General features: G+C 35.6%; 1 protein-coding gene across 1 annotated transcript; it reads right to left on the minus strand.

The window, feature by feature from the left end:
- Positions 1-518: 518 nt before the first annotated feature.
- CLEC4E (C-type lectin domain family 4 member E) lies at positions 519-5405 on the minus strand. The gene is made up of 6 exons (XM_081125165.1): positions 5173-5405; positions 4274-4366; positions 3565-3645; positions 2474-2625; positions 1800-1915; positions 519-842 (listed from the first exon to the last, which is right to left on the minus strand). The coding sequence occupies exons 1-6, from the start codon at positions 5207-5209 to the stop codon at positions 641-643; spliced, it is 681 nt and encodes a 226-aa protein (XP_080981291.1). The 5' UTR covers positions 5210-5405; the 3' UTR covers positions 519-640.
- Between the last annotated feature and the right edge of the window lie 12417 nt (positions 5406-17822).

The raw sequence follows: 17822 nt of genomic DNA on the forward strand, positions 1-17822 counted from the left end.
ATACATCCATTTGCTGCCTCCTGCAACCTCCCCCCGCCCCCCCCCCTCCCGCCAGTGGGGATTGAGCCCACAACTCAGCCATGTGCCCTGACTGGGAATCAAACTGGTGAACTCTTGGTGCATGGGACAACACTCATCCAACTGAGCCATACTGGCCAGGGTTTTTTGCTTTTAGAGAGTGAGGAAGGAAGAGGGTGGGAGGGAGAAAAACACTGATGTGAGAGAGAAACATCAATTAGTTGCCTATGCATGCCCCGACCAGGATCGAACCCCAAACCCAGGCATGTGCCTGACCAGGAACTGAACCCTCAATCCTTTAGTGCATGTAACGATGCTCCAACCAACTGAGCTGCACAGGCCAGGGCTCTGTCCTTGTATTTTCATATAAATTCTCACAAATGAAGCAAATGTACCAAGAGCATCTCTGTCCTCACAGCATTTACTAGAGAATTACTTGGTAAATTCTGAAAAGAAGGCCTGAGAGACTAATATAGAGAAAAATGAACTTCAGTCATTGTAACATTCAAAACTACTTCTTTTTATTTACATCAAAGCAGCAAACACTTCTGAAGACCTTCTGAAGTGCAATGCACATGTTTGTCATGTGGGGTTGTGGCTGTGTTCACACTCTTGATCCTGCTCATGCATACATGTAATTTATGTCTTCTGTTCTTAAAGGATTTTCTTTGTTCAAAATATTTTTTTCTGACGTTTCACAAATCCGAAATAAATTGAAGAAACAGGGTATATCATTCCAATTTTTCTTAGGGTTTTTAGAGTCTCTTATGGAGGCACAGTTCTCCAGTGCAATTATGTTGTTGGGCTCCCCTGAGTCCCAGAAGCTGGAAAAAAAAAAATGACATAGGAGATTTTAAATCCCAGCTACAAGAGGTAAAGTGACTTAATATACTAGGCAAGTTACATTTGCGTCATTTAACTTCACAACACTTTTTTGAGGTAGATACTAAAATCTCTATTTTATTGACAAAGAAAAGGGATCTCAGAACAGCTACCCATCTAAGTCATAGGCTTTGTGATTAGTGAAGCTGAACTGGATCTTTCTGCCTTTCCCTTCTGTCATGCTCCCTCATAGACTAGACCCCAAATGAGAGGTTACAGGAACAACTGATGGATTTGTTTTCTTTGCACTCATATGTCGTATCACATTTGGTTCCCTTTATTCTATGCACAGATTGTATTAACTTAGGTGCACCCTTCAATGGTGTCACAGTGTTGTAGTGAAGCAACCTTTAAAAGTATCAGAGCATGTGGGCTATACTCTTAGAACTGATTGAAGCTCCCCTGACCTCTCATTTCCTCAAATGCTAAGTGAAGTAATAATATTGATGTATCTCAGAAAGGTGCAACTTAGGTTAAATGAGATAATGAATGAGATTAAAACTTTGAAAACTCCAAAATGCTGTTCTTTAATGCTGTAAAGCCACTATTAAGGGGAAAAGAAATGTTATCAAGGGTGTTTTCCTTTTTTCACTTCATAAGAATCTTCTGTCTTTTTCAAATCACTGTTTTTGTCTCATTTATTAGAGTTTGGGGGCATAAGACTCTGAATTCCACACTTTGTCCCTCTTGCATTTCCAAAGTTTTAGTATTCAGTTCTACTCCTCTTTTCATGTTCATCTATTCCCCTTTATATTTGAGACAGTCTTAGGAAATGAGAGCAAGAGGATGGTCCTGAATACATCTCATGGAACAGAAGGAGGTTCTGAGAACACCCCTCAACAATGGGCTAACTTTAGGATGTGGGGTAGCGTTAAATTCTCCTACAAGAAGGAAATTACCTCAGAGACTTCATGAAAGGTGTGCCATCTATCCACTTCCACTGACCATCAACCTTCTGTTTTGTCAGTCCAATAAAAAATTCTCTCTCTTTAGGTTTCACATGGAAAAGGAATTCCTATGGAAAATACACAGTCCAAAAAAGTTATTTATTTCAATTCTAAACAAAAAAGTGATAGATTCATGGCCCTGAAATATTAAGATCATGGGGGATTATATTCTGATTTTTTAAATTGTGGTAAAAATATACACAACATTAAATTAAACCAACAAAAAAGAACCTTCGACAAAGGAGTTTCTCAATAGTTTACTGTTATTGGTAGCAAAATATACTGTATAGTTTAGCACAAAGCATTATTAATCACAACCTAAAGGTAATGGACACTGTTTGTTTCCTCCCTTTCAAGTAGGTTTATAAGCACAGTGGTCTCTCTAAAATGGACTTCCACCTCCTTTTTTTCTGCCTTACTAAGGAACTAACATGGACATTTCTTTTTTTCTTAGGCTCTTCTAGAAATGAAAATAAAGTAGGTATTGACTTTCAGAAATAGTAAGATGCATTTCATTAATTCATTGAACATAATTGTGGTCCAAACACTGTACACATGTATGGAAAATGTGATGGATCATGCGGGGAATGCTACCCTGACACCCAGGGAGGCTGTACTTCAATTACCTGTTCCTCCTGTGTGTTGATAACCACCGGATGAGCTCTCATGTCTGAGCAGTTTTTTACACTTTCTGACCAGGTCATGGTGTTAGTAGAAAAGAAGTAGCAGCTAGATTGAAAATGTACCCATCTCAATGGACAGCAATGCTTGGCTGAACCTAGGAGGAGAGAAGTTTCCATGAATGTCCCATATAAACTAAGTAAGAAAACAGAAAGTTTCATCTAGCCCCATGAAGTCTATCATTTATAGTCAGAAGCCTTGGAACACTTTGTTCACCCCACCCCCTATCACATCTTACTATCTAAGACCTTAAACAATTCCTGTGTCAATAGACACACACAGAAATATTCTTATCTTTTGAAATATAATCCTTATTTTCTAGCTATGCCATATATACTATCTCAGTTATGCTATTGATATAGCACCCTCTTAGCTGTTTTTAGATTGCCAAGTTCAGAGAAAGTTATGCATTTTATCTGTGACCTCTAAGCAACCATCTCTCATGTTGCCCAAAGAATGTACATTCAACAAAATCTCCAAATTGGTTGTACAGATGGGCTAAATTTCTTAGAATTATAGAATTGAAGCCTTTAAACTTTATTAAAAATAAATACTCCAGTCTCTCTCAATTTAATGGTGAAGAAATTATAGCCCAAAGAAGGAAGTGTCATATTGCATTTTTCTAAGACTTGGAACAAGGCTATACTTAAGAGCGTACAGAGTATATTTCTGAGGTATTTCCAGATTCCTTATTCTATACACTTTTTCCCTGCACTTCATTTTGGAAGCAGGTGATGAATTTTAAAGAAATGTGCACTCCTGGGTATATCACTGTTTTCTAGATTTACTGTTCAGGTATATACCTCAAATTTATTCTAAAAGTTTGCTATAATGTCCCCAAGATTTCCTCTCCAGTGCTAATTGCATTTCCTGACTCCTTAACCAACTCTCATCCTTCTATTACAGTACAAGCAAGATTTTCCATTTTGGTTTTGAAAAACATGACCTAGTCCAACTACTTTACCCTAAAATCAATCTAGAAGCCAAAAAATATTGATATGTAAAATGTGATGTTCAAATTTGAGGAATATTATACCTGAATCATTATTGTAGCAGTTGAATTCCATGAACTCCTGGACATTTTTCTCATCGCAGAGTTGAAAGATGTGATAAGTCACTGTAAGGACAGGGGCACAGTTAATGTTTATTGCTCTTTTGATAAAATTAATTTTATCATTTTTGTATTTAAACAGAATTGCCAACAATTATTGTATTTTCTTACTATCTATTTTTCCTTCTACATGGAACGGCAATGAGATTTATGTAAAGAAAGAAGAGGGAATTTACATTTTAGGATTTTCCTAATTTATAAAAATGAATGCACTTTAATTCAGGCCCATAGGCCCAGAGAAAACAAATGTATTAGCATTCTCTCTTATGCCAAGAGAGAATGTCTTATGTCTAACCCTCTCTACCCTTCCTTCCAAAAAGTGATCTGTCATGTTTCTGGCTAGGATCTCATAGAAAGGGCTACACTAATGAATGATAGGGGCACAAAGGAGAATACACAAGGCCACCAAGGAGATGAAAAATTTCTACCATAAAAAATGCATCACAGGTCACTGAAATTTGGTAACAGTTCTATACTAGTTGGAGCTTCTGCTTGAGGAATAACCTAGAGATAAATGGGGGGGGGGGGAGTGGAATAGAAATATTTTTAATGGGAGAAGAGAGCCCACAGGCAGCAAGGAAGAATTTGCTCCTAATATTCACCAGAGAGATTGAGTTTGACCTTCAGAACTCACCAACACATCTGGTAATAAAACAGGCACTGAGAAGTAGGACGGAGATCCCAGCAGCAGTCCATAAGAACCCTTGGGAAGAGAAGCATCCTCTCTCTGTAGAAAGACACAAATATGGTCAATCTTCCCCAAGCAAGAGGAATAAGACATTCTTACTTAACCTTACATATTTCCTTCCACTTGTAGTGTCTATTTTGAGTAATTCTCAAACATTTAGTATATATCAGAATTATTTGGAGGGCTTGTTAAAACACAGGTTACAGGACCTCACCCCCAGGGTTAATTCAGTTAGAGCTGGTATGGAATCAACAAGTTCCCAGGAGCTGCTGATGCTGCTGGTCTGGGGACCACACTTTTAAAAACCACTAGAGTAATGCATTACTAATTTTAAGACAGATTCATGAAGTTGAACAGATGTGCAGTTTTTCCTTTCCTAAGTCAGCCCCCCTTCATTCCCTATCTTTCTCCCTTTTCCCTCTCACCCTCTGTTTTTCTTCTCTCACTCTTGCTCTCCTCTTTTTAGCACTTGGTTTTCCAAGCCCTTTGTAAATCAATCATATAAAACGTTGAATTCATCTAGTAGTTCCTCTCTCCCCCCTTCCCAGTACACATATTACAGACAAGGAAAGTGAATCCCGGAGAAGTGAAGTGCCTTACCCTACAGGACACAGTGAATCACAGAGAGGGTAGAAGCAGAAGTCCGGCAGCTCTCCCTGAACTCAAACCCAGTGACCTTCCCAGTATAACACATACTCTTCTAACCATTCCTTTCTTTTCCTCTGCTTCATTCTCTCTTTTTTTACTTTACTGTATGTTTTTCTATAGTCCTATCCTTCAACATATTTATCACCTCTCCCCCCAAAAAATATCTATGAAAGAAAAAGAAGAACTGCAAATTTTACCTGTGCACTGTGATTCAGATGATTTGAGTGAATTCATTTTTTTTCTTTCACTTTTTCTCTCTCCCCCTTCTTCTCTTTCTCTCTCCTCAGTTTCTAAGTCCAAGGGTATTTTGTTGGTAAGTTTCAAGGAAAAGGAATCTTGAAGAATGAACACTTTATCTCTATTTTAGGGAGTTCAACCCCAGGACATAAGAATATTAACTTGCTTGGTGGCTGTGTGTTCGAGTCAGGATTTCCTTTCTTGCATAAGGAGGACAAGGCAGTTTACTGGAAAACAAGTCAGTGTCCTCACTCCAGGCAACAACAAAATGGGGAAATGATGAAATGGTATCAGCAGAAGTAGGCTGGCCATGGGGAAATACGAGTGGCTTCAAAAACATTGTTTTGTTTGGGCAGTTAAAATTTCTCTGCTTCCAGGCCTTACTCATCTCTCAGTGTGTCCTTGACACTTGTGGGGCCCACCTCCGCACTCCCAATCTCACTTTTAGTCTTTACTACTACACAATTGTTAACTGAAAAGGAGACAAACTCCAAATCTTCAGAGCACTTAGCACAAAGCTGGGCGCACAGTGTAAGCATTTATAATGTAGCAATGTGAGTTTCTTTTCATCTCTTATGTTTTTTCTTCATCCTTCATTTGCAGTTCTTGAACAGCTCCAACAAGGGATAAATATCCAAAATATATAAAAAACTCATACAACTCAACACCAAAAAACAAACAACCCAATCAAAAACAGGGCAAAGAACCTGAATAGACACTTCTCCCAATAAGACATACAAATTGCCAACAGGTATATGAAAAGATGCTCAACTTCACTAGCTATTAGAGAAATGCATATCAAAACTACAGTGAGATACCACCTCATACCTGTTAGAGTGGCTGTTATCAACGACACAAGTAATAATGTGTGGGAAAGGCTGTGGAGAAAAAGAAACCCCCTTCACTGCTGGTGGGAATATAAGTTGGTACAGCCGCTATGGAGAACAGTATGGAGGCTCCTCAAAAAATTCAGAATAGTTAGTTACCATATGACCCAGCAACCCCTCTTCTGGGTACCTATCCAAAAAATTTGAAAACATTTATTCACAAAGGTATGCGCACCCCTATGTTCATTGCAGCATTATTCACAGTGGCCAAGATGTGGAAACAAATGAAATATCCCTCAATAGATGATTGGAAAAAGATGTGGTGCATATAAACAATGGAATACTACTCAGTCATAAGAAAAGATAAAATACTGCTATTTATGGCAACGTGGATGGATCTTGAGAATATCATGCTAAGTGAAATAAGTCAGACAGAAAAAGTCAAGAACCATATGATGTCCCCCGTATGTAGAATATAAAACTGAAAGCAACAAATGAACAAACAAGACAAACAAAAACTCATAGACATAGACAACACTATGGTGTACCAGCAGGAAGGGGAAGTTAGAAAAGGGTAAAGGGGGTCAAATATACAGTGATGGAAGATTTGATCATGTGTGGTAAATACACTATTTATTTATTCATTTTTGAATTATTTTTATTTATTTATCTTTATGGTTGAAAGTATTATAGATGTCCCCCTTTTCCTCCTCATTGATCCCCTCCACCCCCCATCCATCCTACCCCCAGGCCTTCCCCATATCAATGTTTGTGTCCATGGGTTATGCTTATAAACATATAAGTTCTTTGATTAATCTCTCCCCATCCACTCTCCGATCACTATCTTCCTTCTGAGATCCCTCAGTCTGTTCCATGCTTCTATGTCTCTGGATCTATTTCATTCATCAGTTTATTTTGTTTATTACATTCCACATATGAGTGAGATCATGTGGTACTTGTCTTTCTCTCACTGGCTTATTTCACTTAGCATAATACTCTCCAGTTCCCTTCATGTTGTCCCAAAGGATAAGAGATCCTTCTTCTTTACAGCTCCATAGTACTCCATGGTGTAAATGTCCCACAGCTTTTTTACCCACTCATCTACTGATGGGCACTTGGGCTGTTTCCAGATCTTAGCTATCGTAAATTGTGCTGCTATGGACATAGGGGTGCATAAGTTCTTTGTGATTGGTGTTTCGAGTTTCTTAGGATATATTCCTAGAAGTGGGACCACTGGGTCAAATGGCAGGTCAATTTTTAATCTTTTGAGGAACCTCCATAGTGCTTTCCATAGTGGCTGCCCCAGTCTGCATTCCCACCAGCAGTGTACTAAGGTGCCCTTTTCTCCACACCCTCGCCAGCACTTGTCATTTGTTGATTTGTTGATGGTAGATATTTTGACAGGTGTGAAGTGATACCTCATTGTGGTTTTAATTTGCATCTCTCTGATGATTAGCGACATTGAGCATTTTATCATATGTATCTTAACCATCTGCATGCCCTCTTTGGAGAAATGCCTATTCAGGCCCTTTGCCCATTTTTTAATAGTATTGTGTGTCTTCCTTTTGTTAAGTTGTATGAGTTCCTTATATATTTTGGATATTAACCCTTTATCAGATGTGTCATTGGCAAACATGTTCTCCCATACAGTGGGAACCCTTTTCATTTTGTTGATGGTTTCTTTTGCTTTGCAGAAGCTTTTTATTTTGATGCAGTCCCATTTGTTAATTTTCTCCTTTGTTTCTCTTGCTCTAGGAGATGTATTGGCAAACATATTGCTATGAAACATGTCTGAGATTTTGCTGCCTACGTTTCCTTCTAGGATTTTTATGGTTTCATGTCTTACATTTAAGTCTTTTATCCATTTTGAGTTTATTTTTGTGGATGGTGTAAGTCGGTGGTCTAGTTTCACTTTTTTGCATGTACCTGTCCAATTTTCCCAACACCATTTATTGAAGAGACTATCTTTACTCCATTGTATGTTCTTGCCTCCTTAGTCAAATATTAATTGAGCATAATGGCTTGGGTCAATTTCTGGGTTCTCTGTTCTGTTCCACTGATCTATATGTCTGTCCTTGTGCCAGTACCAGGCTGTTTTGATTACAGTGGCTTTGTGGTATAACTTGATATCTGGTATTGTGATCCCTCCAACTTTGCTCTTCTTTCTCAAGATTGCTGTGGCTATTTGGGGTGTTTTTTGGTTCCATGTAAATTTTTGAAGCATTTGTTCTAGATCTGTGAAATATGCTGTTGGTACTTTAGTGGGGATTGCACTGAATTTATAGATTGCTTTGGATAGTATGGACAGTTTAATGATGTTAATTCTTCCAATTCATGAACAAGGTACATTCTCCCATTTGTTTATATCGTCCTCTATCTCTTTTTGCAATGTCCTATAGTTTTCTGAGTACAGGTCTTTTACTTCTTGGTTAAGTTTATTCCTAAGTATCTAAATTTTTCTGTTGCAGTGGTAAAAAGGATTGTTTTTTAGTTTCTCTTTCTGAGAATTCATTATTGATGTATAAAAATGCCATTGATTTCTGGGTGTTAATTTGGTATCCTGCTACCTTGCCGAATTCAATTATTAAATCTAGTAGTTTTTTGGTGGAGTCTTTAGGGTTTCTGGGTACAATATCATGTCATCTGCAAATAATGACAGTTTTAGTTCCTCCTTTCCAATTTGGATGCCTTTCATGTGTTCTTCTTGTATGATTGCTGTGGCTAGGACTTTCAGTACTAGGTTGAATAAGAGTGGTGAAAGTGGACACCCCTGTCTTGTTCTGTTCTTAGGAGAAATGCTTTTAGTTTCTGTCCATTGAATATGATGATGTTGGCTGTAGGTTTGTCATATATGGCCTTTATTATGTTGAGGTATGATCTCTCTATTCCCATTTTGCTGAGAATTTTTATCAAAAATGGATGTAGGGTTTTGTTGAATGCTTTTTCTACATCTGTTGATAATGACCATGTGAATTTTTTCTCTCAGTTTGTTTGTGTGATGTATCACATTTATTGATTTGTGAATGTTGTACCAGCGTTGCATCCCTGAAATACATCCCACTTGGTCATGGTGCATACACGATTTGCTAATATTTTGTTGAGGATTTTAGCATCTATGTTCATTAGGGATATTGGTCTGTAATTCTCTTTCTTTGTAGTGTCTTTATCTGGCTTTAGAATTAGGCTAATGCTGGCCTAAAAAGAGCTTGGCAGTGTTCCTTCCTCTTGGATTTTTTTGGAACAGTCTGAGGAAGATTGGTGTTAGTTCTCTGAATGTTTGGTAAAACTCCTCTATAAAGCCATCCGGAGCAGGGCTTTTGTTTGCTGGGAGCCCTTTGATTACTGCTTCAACTTCATCAGCAGGTATTGACCTATTCAGGTTTTCTGACTCTTCCTGATTGAGTTTTGGAAGGTTGTATTTTTCTAGGAATTTGTCCATTTCATCCAAGTTGTCCAGCTTGGTGGCATATAGTTGTTCATAGTATTTTCTTAAAATCCTTTGTATTTCAGTCAGGTCAATTGTTACTTCACCTCTTTCATTTCTGATTTTGTTTATTTGGGTCCTCTCTGTTTGGTTCTTAAAGAGTCTGGCTAAAGGTTCATCAGTCTTGTTTATCTTTTTTTTTTTAAATATATTTTCTTTTTTTTTTTTTAAATATATCTTTATTGATTTCAGAGAGAGGAAAGGAGAGGGAGAGAGAGAGACAGAAACATCAATGATGAGAGAGTCATTGATCAAGCCCAAAACCTGGGCATGTGCCCTGACCGGGAAACGAACCCTGATCGCCTGGATCCCAGGTGGAAGCTCAACCGCTGAGCCATGCCTGGCTGGGCAATCTTGTTTATCTTTTCAAAGAACCAGCTCTTGGTTTCATTGATCTTTTGTATTGTTTTTTTAGTCTCTATGTCATTTATTTCTTCTCTGATCTTTATTATTCCCTTTCTTCTACTTACTCTGGGCTTTTCTTGTTGTTCTCTTTCTAAGTTTTTAAGTTGTACGGTTAGAAAGTTTAATAGAAGTTTTTCTTGTTATTGGAGGTAGGCTTGTAGTGCTATGAACCTCCCCTCAGGACTGCTTTCATTGTGCCCAATAGATTTGGAGTTGTTGTGTGTTCATTTTCATTTGTTTTTAGGAAGTGTTTGATTTCTTTCTTGATATCTTTGGTAACCCATTCATTGTTTAAAAACATGCTTTTTAGCCTCCATGTGTTTAAATGTTTTTTAGTGTTTTTATTGTAGTTCATTCTTAATTTCATGCCATTGTGTTCCAAGAAGAGGCTTGATATGATTTCAATTTCCTTGAACTTGTAGAGACTTGTTTTGTGTCCTAACATGTGGTCTATTTTTGAGAATGTCCCATGTGCACTTGAGAAGAATGTATATTCTGAAGTTTTTGGGTGGAATGTTCTGTAAATGTCAATTAAATCCATCTGATCTAGGGTGTCATTTAGGGTCACTGTTTCCTTGTTGATCTTTTGTCTGGAACATCTATCCAGTGAAATAGTAGGGTGTTAAAATCCCCTAGTATGACTGTATTACTATTGATCTCTCCCTTAAAGTCCTCTAGAAGTTTTTTTTTCTTCTTTTTCTAATAAATTTAGGTGTTCTTATATTGGGTTTATATATGTTTATCAGGGTTATATCCTCTAGTTGGATTGATCCCTTTAGTATTATGTAGTGACCTTTTTTGTCTCTCATTATAGTCTTCATTTTGAAGTCTATTTTGTCCAATATGAGTATTGCTACCCCAGCTTTTTTTTCCATTAGCATGGAAAATTTTTTCCATCCCTTCACTCTCATCCTGTGTGAGTCTTTTGTTCTGAGGTGGGTCTCTTGTAGACAGCATATATTTGGGTCATTCTTATCCATTCAGCCACACCTATGACTTTTTTGGAGCATTTAATCAATTTACATTTGAGGTTATTATTGACAGGTACTTATCTATTGCCATTTTAATTCTTTTTGCCTATGTTTCTCTCTCTCTCTGTTTCTACTTCTAATTACAGCAGTCCCTTTGACATATCCTACAATGCTGGTTTGGTGGTAATAAACTCCTTTAGCCTTTTTTTTTTTTTAAATCTGAAAAGGTCTTTATTTCACCATCTATCTTCACTGATAGTCTTGCTAGATAAAGTAGCCTTGGTTTCAGACCCTTGTTTTTCATTACCTTGAATACTTCATGCCATTCCCTTCTGGCCTGTAGAGTTTATGATGAGAAGTCAGCTGACATCCTTATGAGAGCTCCTTTGTAGGTAACAGATTGCTTTTCTCTTGCTGCCTTTAAGATTCTCTCTTTGTCTTGAATGCTTAACATTTTAATTATGATGTGTGTGGGCATGGGCCTCTTTGGATTCTTCTTGCTTGGGACTCTCTGTGCCTTCTGAACTTGTGTGACTTTTTCCTTGACCAGGTTAAGGAAGTTTTCTGCCATTATGGATTCAAACAAATTCTCTATTTCTTGCTTATTCTCATCCCCTTCTAGCATTCCTATAATGTGAATATTGTTACATATCATGTTGTCCCACAGCTGCCTTAAACTGTCCTCCTGTTTTTTAATTGTTTTTTGTTTTTGGTTCTCTGATTGAGTAATTATTTCTACCCTGTCTACCCTACTTATCCTCAGCTTCCTCCAATCTGCTGTTTATTCCTTTTAATGTATTCTTTATTTCTGCTATGTCATTCTTAATTTCCTTCATAGTTTCCATATCTTTTTTCATGCTGTTCAGCATCCTTACAATTGGTGTGAAATCTATATCTGAGAGATTGCTTATCTCCATTTTATTTAGCTCTTTTTCTGGAGACTTCTCTTGTTCTTTCACTTGGGGCTTGTTTTTTTGTCTGCAGTAAATACACTATTTAAAATATTTATAGTGAATCATAGAATTCTACACTTGAAACCTATATAATTTTATTAAGCAATGTCACCCCAATAAATTTAAAATAAATAAAGTGAACAATCTAGATTTGTGGATTTATATTTCTTTTATCAAACTGCTAACTATTAGGCTATTTTACAGCTCCACCTTAGTTGAACAGCATCATGTAGTCTGACTACTTTGAAACACAGTTCAATTCCTTATATCATAACACAGCTTCTAAAACCTAGAGACTCAGTAGGTAGTTTAACTCTGTTGTTCTGAACTTTTGGGGGATTTTTGTTTTATATTGTAGCCTACATTAGGAGAAATGAAGCTGAATGTCAGAAGAAGCAATTTCAGATAGACATTAGAATATGCTTTTCTGGAAGGTTAGTAGATATAGTAATGTTTCATCTCTTTCCTTAAAAATACTTAAGAATAAGATCAAACTAGACTCACTTTATTTAAATTCACCAGTGTCAGGAGGCATTAGTTTACTCTATATATATCTTGGTAATACCCACATCCAATGACTCACAGACTTTCCACATGTTAGGAAATATCCTGTATTCAAAGGGACTTTTTATTTTTCAGTGCATTGGTCAATTTGCTGTGCATTCTCCATTCTACAGTTATATAGATTTATTAAAGAATGTTTAAAAATCATACACATATATTATAAAATCTCCACATATTTAATATGTGTGTTATCAGCAAATGGCTTTCGACCAGTAAAAAGAGAGAAATTAATGAATTATCTAATGATGAATCATAATGACTACAATCATTTATTTATTATGATCAATCAGCAATAGTCAATATTAATAAATAATTAGATAAGTTTTAGGAATATACAATTAACTAGATATTAATAATTAAGAAACAAACATTTTACCAGCCAAAATATGTATATAATTTTATCCTTCATTTTATCACTTTTTCCTAAATTATAAAAGTAATATTTTCATGGTTAATGATAGGAGAATATGACAAGTAAAAACCCTCCCATCTATCCTTAGTGCACTCTGATTTCTTATATAATATTTTGAGACATTTTCTAAGCTTATGTTAAGTGCATTTTGTATAACATATTGTTTATCCACTTTTATACTGATAAGATCATATCATGCATACTTTTATGTTTTGAAAATTACCTTTATATTCATCGATGCATTTGGACATCTATCTTCTTAATACCATTGTTTAAATTTTCCCATAATATATAGGCCACATACTTCTGAAGGACATTTAAATCATTTCTATTTTTTTCTCCTGTAACAAATGAGGCAATGACTACCTTTGTACATATTTGCAGGTGCACATTTTTTGGCTCAATAACACATGGCCAAATGTTAAAATCAATATTTGGCTTGAGTTTTCATCACAGAATAACATTCTGGGATATAAAAATTAATCTAAAATTTTGTCTGAAGGTAATTTTTATTGTAATTTCATATTAAAATCTTGTTAGGTAAATGTAATACAATGACATTACAATATGGAAGTATGAATTACTCATCAGTACAGCTGGTACAGTAGTCTTGTAATCACTATGCTGCAATTTTCCACATGAGATAAACACTTTCTTTTCAGCAAGATATTTTAAATACTTCCCTTTTCTTTAACCCCTTTCTTCCTTTCTTCCTTCCTTCCTTCCTTCCTTCCTTTCTTTCTTTCTTTCTTTCTTTCTTTCTTTCTTTCTTTCTTTCTTTCTTTCTTTCTCTTTCCCTTCCTTCCTTCCTTCCTTCCTTCCTTCCTTCCTTCCTTCCTTCCTTCCTTCCTTCCTTCCTTCCCTCCTTTTCTTTCTTTCTTTCTTTCTTTCTTTCTTTCTTTCTTTCTTTCTTTCTTTCTTTCTTTCTTTCTTTCTTTCTTCCTTCCTTCCTTCCTTCCTTCCTTCCTTCCTTCCTTCCTTCCTTCCTTTTCTTTCTTTCTTTCTTTCTTTCTTTCTTTCTTTCTTTCTTTCTTTCTTTCTTTCTTTCTTTCTTTCTTTCTTCCTTCCTTCCTTCCTTCCTTCCTTCCTTCCTTCCTTCCTTCCTTCTTTCTTCTTTCTTTCTTTCTTTTATTTGTTTATTTTTGTTTAAAATATTACGGATGTCCCTTTTTCTCCCCAATGACCCATTCCACCCCATCCCATCCCCCTCCCCAGTCCATCTCCCCACCATTGTCCGTGTCCCTGGGTTGTGCATATATGCATATAAATTCTTTGGTTAATCTCTCTCCCTCCACCCATCCACCCTCCTCCATCCCTCTGACATTCATCAGTCTGATCTATGCTTTCATGTCATTGAATCTATTCTGTTCATCAGTTTATTAAGTTTTTCAGATTCCACATATAAGTGAAATCATGTGATGTTTGTCTTTCTCTGCCTGGCTTATTTCACTTAGCATAATATTCTCCAGGTCCATCCATACTGTCCCAAAAGGTACGAGACCCTTCTTCTTTACAGCTGCATAGTATTCCATGGTTTTAGCCCCTTTTAATTTATACTTTTTAACAACAAACTCTCCCTCTACTCAATGTAATATTTCATGAATTTTGTTGAATAATTATTAAATATTACTGAAATTTATTTTATGTAAGGTACAATATAGGAACCCAGCTTTATTGTTTTATAAGTGATTACTTATTTCTATACATATAATTGAAATATATACCAGCTTGTACCTCAAATTCCCCTTTATATATTTACATTATTACTGGACTATTCCTTCACTAGATTCAAAAATTATGTTCTTACTGTTATGTCTTAATATGTTTAAATATTTCATAGGACATATATCCTTTTATTGTTTTTAATTTCCACATTTTGTTCTGCTATCAAAGATTATTAGAAAATTTTAATTTTTAATGTCATTTCAAAATATTACACATATATCAAGTCATTACATTGCATACATTAAACTTACACAATGTTATATGTCAATTATATCTCAACAAAGCTGGGGGGAAAAAAGGGATGAAGTAAGATTAAGTATTCAAGATAAGAATGAAGAAACCAGCCAATAGAACTAGACATATGGATAAGTGTGTCTTTTCTTGTAGGAATGGAAATGATAAAAAAATTCTCATGAGAGGAAATAGTATGATTGGAGATCATAATAAGTTTCAAACCCAAACGTATCCAGGTTTTTGAATTTTTGAAGGAGCAAGCATCCTCTAAGAACTCAGATAGGAAAAAATGTTTATCTATTCTGAAGTATTATCAGGTTTACTTCTAACTTCTTCTCAAGCTCTAAATCAAAGAGATCAATAAAATAATTTCAAGGTAGAATTAAGAAATATGTTATGATTCAATAAATTTATTACTCTTTATGGACCAAAGCAAAAGGAAAATATATATGATGTAGAGCTTAGAAATATGATTATCGCATTTCCTATTTGAACAAAAACTATTTAAAGCCAAATTCTGAATAAACTTTATATCTAAATACTTTGGAACATCAGTTTTCAGCTTAAAAATAATAGAATCAATTAGAAAGGACATAACCTATAAATCTGATTACTTGAACAAGTTCCAGTCTATGACACTACTGTTTTTATTACTCTTCTTCATTCACAAGTGGGGAAGGAAGGGGAGGGATACATAATGCTATTAAACCTTAGTTGTTCAAAGATTGATGCAAAAATTAATGAACAGCTTTAGGATAAAATGTTTAAAAATGTATTTTTAAAAATTGCCTATTGGAAATTACAAATAGTTTGTTTCTATACAGTACACTACAGAGTAATTATCCATTTATCTCTGCTAATATAGCATTTAAGACCCAGCAATTTCTGTCTGGGTATACCAAAGGAAATTAAATCAATACCTTGAAGAGATATCTGTGCTCCCAATTTTACTCTAGCATTATTCATAATAGCCAAGACATCAAAACAACCCAAGTGTCAATGAATGGATATAGAAATTGTGGTATAATTTTTGGGTATATATCCAAAGAAACCCAAAACACTAATTTGAAAGAATATATGCACCCCTATGTTCATTGCAGCATTATTTACAATAACCAAGATATGGAAGCAACCCAGATGCCCATCAATAGATGAGTGGATAAAAAGTTTTGGTACATATATACCATGGAATATTACTTGGTCATAAAAATAATAAAATCTTACCATTTGTGATAGCATGGATGGACCCAGAGGGTATTATGCTAAGTGAAATAAGTCAGACAGAGAAAGACAAATGCCATATAATATCACTTATATCACTTATAAAGAACAAATTAAATGAACAAACAAAATACAGAGAACAGACTGATAGATATTGTTGATATAGTATAACAGCTATACTGAGTACTTACTACCTATGTACCAAAAAATGTGAAGTGCACTGTATATGCATTATCTTATTTAATGCTCACCAAGACCCTTTGAGAAAGGTAATAATGATCATTTTACTCATGAGGAAGTTGAACTACAGAGAAATTATATAAGTTGCTACAGTCATGCAACTAAGAGACAGAGCTCAGACAAAGTTGGGATCTGTGTAAAATCAGAGTTCCTATAAAAACCAGCATGGTACAGTGACAATAATGTCAGATGCATCACTGCTCTTCTAGTATCCTATAGTCACAGTATTTGGAATACTTTTTTGGTTCATACTAGAAGCACAATAAATAATTGCTTAATGAATGAATATTTGTTCTTATACATATAGATACCTGTACTGTCCAAGGACCAGGTAAACCTGGAAGGTGGCTAAATTGATTCAGGTTGGTGGCACCCCCTGGCTACCTCCAGAAACAAATGGCAATTCTCTGTGAAAGTAAGCATCCTCAAATAGACCCTCAGAATTCTCAAGAATTAACATGAACTAATCATATATGAAATATAAAATACTATGTGTAAAAATATAATAATGAACAAGGAATAACAGATTATCAATAAAGACCTGGTAGATTTGAAAAAAAATAATTTTAAAGATTTTTCTGAAATGAAGAGTAAGTGTTTAGATTTAAAAGTCAGTGAGTGGGTTAGTAGCAGATTGGACAGAATTAAAATAAGATTTAGGGCATGGAATGTACATATGTGGAAATTACCCAGAAGGCAGCCCATGTAGGCAAGGAAATGAAAGAGAGCTTAATGGATAAGCAGGATAGAATGAGAAAATTTGGAATTTCAAATAAATAGAACGGAGAAGCAATATTTGAAGGATAATATCAGAATATTTGAAAGGATTGGTGAAATACTTAAATCTACCTAACTCTATCTCTATATATATGAATCAGAACATTCTAAATAGGAAAAAATAAAAATATGTCTGTTTTGCAACTAAATTGTAACTAAACTGTAACTAAATGAAGAACCCTAAAAAGAAAACACAAGGTCTTAAAAACAGCCAGAGAGAAAAGACAGACCACATATAAAGAACAATTGTTAGACTGACAGTAATATTCTCCACAAAATGGAGGCTGAAATTAATGGAATAATAATATCTTCAGTATGGTGGGGATAGGAGGTAATGTTGTAGTTTCCTTCACCTGGATTTCTAACCCCTGGTGTAGAAACAGATCTTATAAAGTATAAGTGGGGTTTCTTCCCCATGACACTATTGAGAGAGGACAGAGCCAGCAGCTAACTTGACTTGGTCATGGTCTTGGCATTGTGTCTCTTACCTCTCAAATCTGGTCAGTAAAAAAGACTGGTTTCACATACATCTTTTCTTCCACATCTCATAAGAAATTCTCTCCCGGCCAGGTGTGGCTCAGCAGTTGAGCGTCGACCTAGGATCCAAGCGATCGGGGTTTGATTCCCGGTCAGGACACATGCCCCAGTTGCAGGAGGGAGCCGATCAATGACTCTCTCATCATTGATGTTTCTCTCTCTCTCCCCCTCTCTTTTTCTCTCTCTGAAGTCAATAAAAATATATTTTAAAAAAAAAGAAAAAAAAGAAATTCTCTTAGGCTTAGTTATCTTGCATTGGT

Source organism: Miniopterus schreibersii (assembly GCF_964146895.1).
Source record: "Miniopterus schreibersii genome assembly, chromosome: 2".
NCBI lineage: Eukaryota > Metazoa > Chordata > Mammalia > Chiroptera > Miniopteridae > Miniopterus > Miniopterus schreibersii.